Below are 11,611 nucleotides of genomic sequence, written 5' to 3' on the forward strand. Positions count from 1 at the left end.
AGGTGTTACTTGCTGACAAATGACACTGATAATTAAAAATATAAATAAATCGGTATTTAAACAAGGTTAAGAAATAAAAACTAGTGTAATATTCAAACAAAAGTCCCTATTTCCTGCCTGTAGCTCGCCCGACAAATATTTTATTAACGCAAGAAAAGAAAATATTCAACAAGAAAACGACAAGAAAACGAAGATACAGAGCTTGGGATTTTGCTGGAGAATACTTCAGTGTTGTAATCCATGCGAATTAGCTGGGCACAATCAGAGAAGCCGATCGAGTCTAAATGGATAAGCAAAATATATGAAGCCGAAGCCAAACGTAAATGATGTTGCCACTCTGGGAGTGCATTGAATAGGACGAACGGATCGTATCGTACGTCAAGTGATAAAGTCAGAGGAGAGGTACTTCAAAAAAGGGCGAACAAAAGTACAATAGCTTGCATTAGAATTAGGTCGTTTCAAAATTTCGCATAAGTACGCATAAGGGCCATCTGTGCATAGAAGTCCCTAATTGTGAAATGACGAACTAGAGGGAATGCAGCTAACCAGCAGAACCAAACGCCATCTGTTGGGCTACTCTTTGTCTCACTGAATGGTGGGGATTCACCGTCAGTCTTATTCACACACACACACATCCCATAATAGGGAGTGCAGTTTTTCGGCAACGGGTCACGAACCCTGAATTCTCGGATTCACAATCCGGAGTCACTAACCATTAAGCTACACCCAGCCCATCATTTGGAACTTTCAACTAATGTATTCAGTCAAACTATTAATTGTTACTAATATTAAAGTCAATCAGAGCATAGGTGTAGAAACTGGCTTTAAATGGCGATGTTTTGGGGGAGGGGAGAGGAGAGGAAACACAAAACAGTACGTGTCAGAAAAGGTGATAATTCAACACTCTTGTGCATTTCAGTCTAGAATATTCGAGTTTTATGTTAATATAATATTTGATTTACGGCGGGTGCGTGATAGTTAAAATAGTGTATTCTCTGACAGTCAAATATAAATAAATAAATATAGAACAACTACATGTTTCATTGCACAATTTTCAATATGATGAATGATTTCATAACATAATTATAAAAAAATTTAACAGCTTCTACTGAACCGGGTTACTCGGTATCAGCATCAACTTTAAAACTTAAAACGTTAATTGTAATCTATCTAAAAACTGTCCTGTCAGAATGTGGGAAATAGCAGGAAATCACTCCTAGATCTTTTAAATATTTTACAGGAGCAAGATCTCTAGATATTCTGCTTGCATCCCTCCTTGAAAAATATAAAAATGCTCGCACGTTTAGGGCTTGTCGTTTTAGCCTCCGCACAGATAAAGGAGTGTTAGTGAGTTATTTAATAAGAACTTAAACTAACTGTAACACAACAAGGATTTTGAGACTGGGAAAAACTGAAAGGTAAGGAAGAATAAGAATGTCTAGATCAAAAAACAATAGTGAAGGTCCAGTAACATATACGAGATTTCTATTGTACCTGCATAAACATATGATAATTTAAACCAAGTACGTTTGTATATTACTTGAAGAATCCATCAAATGTATACCTAAACAATCTATAGACAATGACTAAACAGTTTACCGCCCTTTCGAGAAGCCAGGTGTGGCCTAAGTTAGCCATTTATTACGTGTCCATGAGTTCATCCCCAACTCGGGAATCTATCTGCTGATACATCGACACCGTTCACCAGAATAATTACTTTACCCTCCACGAGTTTTGATGGATTGGCGTTTTTATACACCTGGGAATAGTCGTCTATGTAGAAGTATACGGTTTTCCATACTTCATAATATATTCTTAGCACGAAGTAGCAAGTTGAATTGAACATGTAGATTGGTTTTATATGCACTGGTGCGATTAAGAAAAAAAAATCGTATATGATTCGTTTTATCATGTCAGGCATAATTTGTGAAGACTGGGTTGAACTTTAATTATACAAATTTACTCGGAAAGTCAGATAATTAAACATTGTAATCCGTTTACGTGACAGAAACTATGTCTTCAAAAGGAGTTTGAAACATTAAACTGTACAGAGACTAGTTGAAAGTTGTTTCGTCTTAGCTGGTAATCGTTTCCTATGTTTTATATATTATTTAGGATTGTTTTAAGAACTAGTTTTCGGGAATTGTTTAATTGATGGAGACTTTGTTGTTATTTCGTTAAGGTTTTCATGAATTATAATTGCTCATAATAGAATATTAAATAGTTTAAAAACAAAGAAACCCCTTGAATGAATACACAGTTTTGTCGCAATTGAAACGTTTCGGCTTTACGTTGTTACGTGAAAGTAATCCTGATCCATATACAAACTTCTATATTTAGACAGTTTCGTTTGTTTGTGTTTTTTTTTTTTTTTGTGAAAGGCTACACAATGGGATATATGCGCTCAGTCCACCACAGGGAATCGAGGCCTCGATTTTAGCTATGCTAGTCCGTAAACTTAGCGCTGACCCACCGAGGGACATTATCAAGTCAGAAGTAGCTACGATTCCGGCGTTGGCAAACAGCTCCTATCAGACATCCGTCAGAAAGTATACAAGTTTAATTTAATGTCATGATTTAAGAATATTGAATTATCAAGTTATTATTCATACTTTTCTGTTTTGGTGTTATTTTCAGGTGTTATATATAAATCAATGTTTATAAAGAAAATGGGACAGAGTAGCAGGCTTGGATAGCAAAATTCGTTATGATGTTTAGATTTTGTTTTAAATGTTGTTTTTTAAACTACTCTTAAGGTAGATAAAAGCATCGAAACAAAATATAAGTCAAGTAACCAGTAAGAACAAAAATATCGACAGCTGTGAGTATGTATATGGGAGGAATTAATCATTTGATTTATACAACTAACAAATATAAAACTTTGAAAATATGTTTATGTATGTATGTATATATATTGTTGTAATGCGTTCTATCGTTGGTTAGGTTCTTTTGTATTATTGAGTAAAAATCATGCGAAGTCTAGTCCGCGTAACGAAAACGAATGAATTTATTTCTTCAATAACGTTTTATAGAGGCTACAGGTTATGTTCACTGGTAGGCCTAACTTAAAAAACAACGTTTCGACAGAAATTCCGAAGCTAATGTATGCTTATCTTACAAATAAAGTTCAAGTTACTAATTTGCAAGAATTCCTGTCTACTTGGTCCTAAACAAATATGCTCGCTGACTAGCTTAATAACTCGATCACTGACGAACATGTTTACTAACTCTCACCCTCAAACTCCCAAACAGACATTAAAATAATTAATTAATTTAACTCTCTCGGTGTTTGGCATTTTTATATTGGACTAGTTTCCTACTTATTTTAGGATATTTTGAGATTCCAGAGGCCTAACTTTCATAAACTTCTGGACCAAACCAATACAAATATTAGAATATTAAAATATAGTTAATAGCAATATATATATATATATATATATATGATAGCCAAATGTTTGTCATGCTCTGTATCTTCTAAACAGTTAATATTATAAAAATTATATATCAAAATGCTTCTTTTCAAGAGTACATTTTCAGGAAAATTATTCATTTTTTTGTAGTTCCTAAAATTTTATATCGATACCAACATTGATTCGTCAGTCGTTGTAAATGCTGAGCAGTCAATCTGAGAAAAACTTATTAAGAACAAAAATGTTTCTTTTAGTAAGGGAGTTTCACGAAAAAACAAAAAAAACGGGACTTCTGTCAGCTGATTGGAAGAAATATTTCGAAAATAGGTTGATGAACGGAAAAACGCATACACAGGAACGAGTTTGAGTATAAAAATAGTTGGTGTTCGGTTTTTATACATATATATATTTATTCAATGTCGGTGTTACATACATATACATTTTTTTTTCATGTTAGTATTATATGCATGCATGATTTTACTGTATCATGTCGAATAAACTGATTTGAATTGAATTGAATGCCTCCCCTTTCACACTTCTTATAGAAATGACAACTATCAAAAAGCACCCATTTCGCTAGCGATCTTTTCTTGCGCTCATTAAAATGACAAGGAACGGTGGTATCCAGCAAAAAAAGATCCCTGTGGTTATTTAGCAAACTTCAACGCTTTATTGTGCTGTATCGAAACCCAAACATCTTTGCCAACAAGCCATTGCGATCAATTTCCTTTACTTAAAAACAAAGTCACTGCAATTTTCCTTATTCAAATAACACAGCAGATGGTTGTCAATGGCCCACTAGACAATCATATTGCATATACGCTATGATTCGAGGGATTGGGTTAACGGCATATTCTATAGTTATTAATCATTATTTTTAGGAAAATTGTTTTAACGGCCATCTGCTAGTATATTTTAAGAAATAATCGGTGAAAACCACCGTGAGTTAAAATACTACGCGAGAATGAAAATATTTCTGTAAAAGTAATTTACCAAATAGCCCTGATGAGTTTTACATGCATTTCTATAAAAATGCTATTGCCAATCGTAATTTTCTGAAACTATATGAGAGAGAACATGTGTTGATGTAGTTTTTACATAAGAGCTTAGATTATTTTTTTGAATTATATGTATTTTTATGCTTTTAAATTCCCTCGGATATTGAATTTAATTGCCAGTATGCATCAAATAATAATAATGTTAAAATGTTTTTGTTTTCCAACATTGTGTGTGTGTGTACAAAACAATTTCCATTTGAATGCGCTAAAAGCATGTGACATTGCATTAAGAAGTATGAGGCAGGCTTATACACTATGTAAGTTAAAACAACTTATATTACTAGATACATTACATGTACTACAGTAATGTATAGGAAGAAAGGAATTTACTAAGTAAACATATTACACTACAATTTTAAGGAATAGTGATGTAAAATCTATGGTTGAATGATCTGCATTTTACGAGGACTTGTTTCGGTTCTACGTGGTTACGTTAGGTGAACTGTGAAAGACTGAAAACCATGAATAATAGTTATTATACTGTGTGTAACACAATCAGGAAGCTTCAAGGTAATGTCAGTGTTACAGCAGAAACTACGTTTTGGAAGTGTTTGAGGTTTTAGTGAGAAAAATAGATAATTAAAATTATTTTCATACCAGGATGCACGAAGTGTGACAAGAGATGCATTGTTTTTCTTTATACAATAAACCACGAGTTTTTCTCTTTTTCAGCTGAACTTTTTTTTTTCATTCAAAAACTAGTAACAAAAATGCTAAAATACTTCCTTGTAAATTTATATTGTTCCTCCCATCCGAATGAAACTAGAAGATTATGAAGCTGGAAACATTTTTGTGGAAATATTTTGTGTCACCCGGAGACCAGTCGTTTAGGGTTTGGTGTCTGTTTGTTTGTTTGTTTTGAATTTCGCGCAAAGCTACACAAGGGCTATCTGCGCTAGCCGTCTATGTTAGTAGTGTAAGACTAGAGGGAAGGCAGCTAGTCATCACCACCCACCGCCAACTCTTGGGCTACTCTTTTACCAATGAATACTGGGATTGACCGTCACATTATAGCGCCCCCACGGCTGAAAAGGCGAGCATGTTTGGTGTGACGGCCCGTTTGGTGTCTGTATAGGTCATTTAATAGCAAAGGTGGACTACGTATTTTGAATATAAAAAATGATATTGAGATTTAAAGATATCGTAGTTAGCAATTTGTGATGGGGGAGGGGTGAAAGTTTTATTGTGTTAAAATCGACATTAACTCAACTGAAAGACCATAAGCTTATTGGTACTCTCTTTCGACTGTTACCCGGTAGACACAGTAGATGTGATTTTGCGCTAAAAAACAAACTATTTCAACTACAGATGTATTTGAAGCATACATATTCCATGCTTATAAGATTACTGTGTTTTATATTTGTGTTACTGTCGTTCTGAAGTTCCAAAAACAAATTCTATCATTTGTGTACATTCAGTGGTGTTTAAAATGTAGTAGAGCTGACAATGATATATAAAAGAATTCGACTTCAAAGAAATGAGTACGAGTTTGCGTTGTATTATCATAGTTTCACACTGCTCATAAATGTATGATGTTGTGTTACCCTAAGCTTTGATCAACTTCTTTTATCTTTCAAATATGAAAGTGTGAAATATAAAATATGTGAAGTCGAAAAGTATATTTCAAAGCTGCCAGTTCTTAATATCACTCAACAGATATACTTAAACTGAGCACTGATTTTTGTCTCTCACAAAATTTCAGTGAAAATGAAATAAACATCAACTTTCAGACTCTTACGCGCGGTCTTTGTTATTAGTACCACTAATTAATTAATCTGCATTTCTTGATTCTTCAGCTTAGGTAACTGTATAACTGTTTTAATTGGTAGGGATTAAAATAAACGTCGGTACAAAACATTAATTTTTATTTTCCTCCTACCTTGTGAAGCGCTGAATTAACAATGTTGGTTGAACCGTCTTGACCATGTTAACATTTCATATCACCAAAACTTTTCGTTGTTGTTGCTTTAGCGCAAACTTACACAATGGGCTATCTGCGCTTTTTCCATCGCGGTGAATCGAACCTCGGATTTTAGCGTTGTAAGTCCGTAAACTTACCGTTGATTCTGGGAGCTGATACTTTTAATGAAGGATATTATGTATTGTTGGATTTAAAAAACACAGTCCTGTATTGAAAATTGCTTAAAGGGAATAGCTGAAGTATTTAATTAAGTAAACCTCTATCATTGTCTGCATTATCATTAAGTACGGTAGTACTTAATAGTAAGGGTCGTGATGAAACAAAATGACGGCCGTAAAAATCGCTAGTTTTAAACCACTTTTAAAATGTCTGTATATTAACAAAACTCAAGCTTACTGTATTTATAAAGTCGCCTAAATCGCTATATACGTGTTTATGGAGTGAATCATAATTTCACTATTTCAACGAATTTTTATCTAAATAAATAAGTGTCTTTTTACAGAAAAAAGTGATGAACCTATTCGCCCTAATTCTTTCAGAGAACTCTTCCGTCTGGGGTCCCAGTGATTCCTTTTTGAAAAGGATACTAATATATATATATATAAATATATACATAAAACGGACGATGTGCTACTTTGGGCGTGTAATTAGATTTGAGGGTAGGTTGGTAGAGTTCCTATTGAGTAATAAAATCGAATCAGATATACGCGAGATATAATTTATATATATCAGATATAATATAATTTTATAAACACAAGTAGGGATTGATATATACGTAACCTAGCTAGCTATAGAAATAACAGAAACTTTTTATGCTACAAAAGTTTTGAAACAAGAAAGTCAAAAGTACAAAAACTGAGTTATTTAAAATATAAAACGTGTTATCCCTACTTTGGCTCTGACTGGCATAATTAAAGTGGTTTGCCAAAGAAGGGATAGATAAATGTTAAATCTTAAGTAAGTCAGTTTTTGTAGTTTTGACTTTCTTGTTTGAATACTTTTGTAGCATTAAAGCTTTCTACATTACTATAGCTTGGTATGTTACGTATATATCGACCCCTACTTGTCTTTATAATTTGTTTTTTATTATTATACTTTTATATTTAACAAGGTTCAAAAATACTGTGTGAATCTTTCATGCATGTTTTATGTGGATCAAATTTATCCGACTTCTATTTTCTTGTCACGGTGCTCATATATGTGATTTAGGTTTAAAACAAACAATGGTTATAGGACAACAGCCCTGTTAAATAAATCATATAGTTAATTGTATAACAGTTGAATTAATTACTGTTCAACCTTCTTCTCTGGACCTTTAATTCAATATATTATTATACAAAACGTCTGTGAGTAACTTACTGAAGAAACATGACATTTTCGTTCAGTAGTATATAGTAGATTCACATTAAATACGTATAAACCACAATCAGAATGCTATAGCTTAAAACCCCAAATATATTTTGAAGTTTATCGTAAACTTGCTTTTGGAGACAAGATCGAAATTTTTATATTAATTTTGCAAATTATAACATGATAAAAACTGACCTTAGCATATCGGTGTTTGTTTTTTCATACAGAAAATAGAGAAACCATTGTGGATAAACATACACCTTCCATACAAAACCGGTTTTTCAGTACTAACGACTGTTTTTTTTAACTCCTTTTCCTTGATGTCAACGTAGGGCGTCGCCTTCAACATCGCCCACTATGGAAGGCGCGTTGACGCACTTGAATCAAGAGCTTTAGAGAGTTTAGAAATAAAGAACAGGTTCTAGAAGGGAAATCTTGTCAAACCAGCAAGCTAAACTTTACAAAAACGCCTACACGTAATGAATAGAAAGCAAACGTATGGGTGTTTTCAAAATGTGTGTTTTGCAAGGAGGTTCACGCATATTAGAGATTTGTTGTATAGAAAAATAATCAGACATATGATGCTGAATATTACTATATACTTTTATATAATAACACTTTCACATCTTTAATATATATTTCAATGTAAATTGTAGCAAGTACCTTACTCGTGCTGGACCACGATTATCTCCACTGTTTTAACAAGCAATTCATTAATAGTAAGAATAAATGTTTCTGAAACTATTTACCTCTGTATTGAAATATTTAAAGAATTCATTATATGCTTTATGAGTTAAATATTTAAAAAAAGATGATACTTAATGGATAAGAAATTTTCCAACAGTTGAAGGAACGAGCTTTTATTTTTTGTTTTACATAATTTTTAAATCAATCGTTATAGCTGTAACGATATTTTCTTCTTTTCGAATAGGGCCTGTCGTGGCCTAGTGTTTAGCATACCGAGCTTAGGATACGAGGTTCATGGTTCGAGTTCCATTACCGCAAAAGAATAATAATAATTGCGCCATGAATGTATTATCATAGTGAGGGTGAATTTCGAGTTGAGGACCTGAGGGTCCATGGTTTGTGTCCGGTTATCCCCCACCTCCCGTTTTAGGGCCATGGGTGTGTTATAAAAGTGACGATCAAATTACACTATTCTATTCGTTTTATTTGTTTGTAAATAAGCACAAATATACACAATAGGCTATCTGTGCTCTGCCGACCACGGGTATCGAAACCCAGATTCTAGCGTTGTAAGTCCGCAGACATACCGCTGTGCTACTGGGGGGTAGTCCAGGAATTGGCGATGGGTGCAGTTGATTATCTCTCTTCCCTCTAGTTGATCAGTTCAAAATTAGGGAAGGCTATTGCAGAGAGCTCTTGTGTAGCTTTGCGTGAATATCTGAAACAGTTAATCTCTCAGAATGTAATTGTATAAGACTACATCTTTTATATAGCTTTTACGATTTTAAAGGTTTAAAAACAGGCAAAATCATATTTTGTTACATGACCAGTATGTATCACACACACGGTATAATGTTTGTGTTTGGTCTATTTTAAGCTAATGTGTTTTTGTTCTACTATAAAGACTTGTTACTTTACTCAGCATGTGCAGGCAAACTCTGATCATTATTTTAAAATATGCGCCTGTACAATTTGAAAGAATAACTGTTTTTGGTAACTTAAAACCTAAACGTTATATTTATTGTCACGGATATATGCTTTTACTTTTCTACTGCTTCTGCTTTTTGAAGATTTAATATCTACTAAACTTTATCTGTGTCTCTTCTTTTAGCGTCGATCCGACAAGTCGTGGTGAACATCATGAACCGTAACAATCCTCATGTCCGAGACATCTTCCACGATCCCCGTAAAGACTTAGTACCCAACAATTTGCAAGAGGTTTGCGTCTATGACTATTCTCCAGGCAGCAGAAAGAAAAAAAGGGACTTTGATGTGCTTCCCAATGAATTTCTAGGGGAGGACCCTAAAAAGTTGATTGAGGATGGAAACGGAAATAGCAAGTTAGAAGACTGTAACCTTGGAAACAACAAAAATAAAAATAAGAAGAAAAACAAATCATCCATGGATGAAAATCGTATTCCCTCTGAATGTAAGAAAAACAACGCCAATAAAAATAGTAACTGTGGTAATTATGGCATGAAAACATTGACCGATAAAGACATACGTCATCTTGAACGTCACTTGTCCATGAAAAAGACTATCAGGAAACAAATTAGTAGGAATCTTGCACAAGCTTTTGTGGAAGATCCCAATGCCGTTCAGTCCGAGATTCTGTCTAACGAATCAGCTGCTACCAGCCAACAACCCGAGAAATCTTCTAATCGCAGTTTCACCTTAACCCGAGCAAAGGTCACAAAATCTGAACAGAATGTACTAGACATGCTTAGAGACACCAGAGATGATCCACAGTCGGATTTCGCAAGTCCTTGTAACCCTTCACCTGGTGAAGAACAACAAAGGTTCCAGCGACATGACGTAGTGCCATCTGTAAAAGAAAACATATCAGAATCCAAGGATAACGTGGTTACAGGAGACAGATTTTCTTTCTGGAAAATGTTTTCTATATGGGGAAAAGGCAAACGTTAGGACAGAAAATAAAAATTGTATACTAAACGTTTTTAGTTTGTTAAACGTGTGAGCTATAAACTATTTTCAACTGAGTTTCCTCTTGTCTTTCCTTGAAAATGGTTTATTTTTCTGCTTCAAGAAAGACAAAAATGTTTACAAGGAAATGTTAAACTCAGCGTGAACAAATCTGAATCGTCGTTATAGCACTGAGTATTCGCTGCGACAGAACAGAAATACTTTTTGTTGCGAAATAAGCATCTCCTATACGGTTTATATTCCTATATAATTGTGTAAGCTTTTCTTGTTTCTAAGGTTAGGGCGACAGGCTTTCTTTTGTCAGGTGGAGGTTGTCATTGTCTAGTCATTATAGAAGTAAGTAAGTAAGAGATTGGTGCAAGTGTGAGATATGAAATAGTTGACATGACGTCACAAGTATCCATCTGTTACCAGACCACTTTATTTTGGTGTAATTTTGATCATTTTGTGATCATAATTTGTCTGTATATTTGGAAACAGATATGTAAGAAAATCTTAAAAATATATGTATAAAATGCATCAAATCTTTTGTATCTGATCATTTGTAGTAAATTTAATCTGCTTATTCTACCTTATTACTAAATTACTTTTATTTGTTCTGTTGGGCAAGGAACAAATCTCGACAGTTGTGCTTAAATAAATGACTGTAAACCATTTGATGGACTATAACAGCCTGTGGACTTTTTGGTACGGATTGTAAAGATAGCTATGATAAGAGCTGGCAGGTTACATTAGACTGAAAATATTTGTTTTTGTGTACGACCGTATCGATAATTTTATTTTTCCCAAGTTTTTGTATTGAATTTAGCAAAATATCAATTTATGGAATCAATAAATTTGTGGTGACATTGAAGTATTCTTTAGTTCACAGGTGTTTCTTTTAAAGTTTCATTCACCTAAATCTTGATTAATGGAATGAAATGTTATTATATGACTGTATTCGCTCAAATAACTATGCTTAAAATTTCCGATCATAATGGTAACCCATATTAAATTAGCAAAATATGATGTTATTAAACATGTTTTATTTAGGTTTATTATCACACTCACACACATATTACCTTTCGCTAGTTTAGACCAGGGCCGGATTAAGGTTTAGTTGGGCCCAAGTAATATTTGGTAATAATAATAACTCACACTTGTTTCTATCCTGCTAGTTTTACGAACCATAATTGTTTTACTTGAACGGCTGGCGGGGCCCCTGTATGGTCGGGGCTTTAGGTGGCCTATGCATTATATGC

At 33.8% G+C, this 11,611-nt stretch overlaps 1 protein-coding gene across 1 annotated transcript in view; it reads left to right on the forward strand.

Moving 5' to 3' along the window:
- The window catches only part of LOC106473665 (uncharacterized protein DDB_G0288805-like), a 15,751-nt gene extending 4,545 nt beyond the window's left edge, over positions 1-11,206 (forward strand). Inside the window, exon 2 of the mRNA XM_013934344.2 lies at positions 9,538-11,206. Coding sequence (XP_013789798.1) covers positions 9,567-10,352 — 786 coding nt within the window. The 5' untranslated portion in view covers positions 9,538-9,566 and the 3' untranslated portion in view covers positions 10,353-11,206. The remainder of the gene's footprint in view (positions 1-9,537) is intronic.
- The last annotated feature ends 405 nt before the right edge of the window (positions 11,207-11,611 follow it).

This window comes from Limulus polyphemus, unplaced genomic scaffold, assembly GCF_000517525.1.
Source record: "Limulus polyphemus unplaced genomic scaffold, Limulus_polyphemus-2.1.2 Scaffold6381, whole genome shotgun sequence".
Classification (NCBI taxonomy): Eukaryota; Metazoa; Arthropoda; class Merostomata; order Xiphosura; family Limulidae; genus Limulus; species Limulus polyphemus.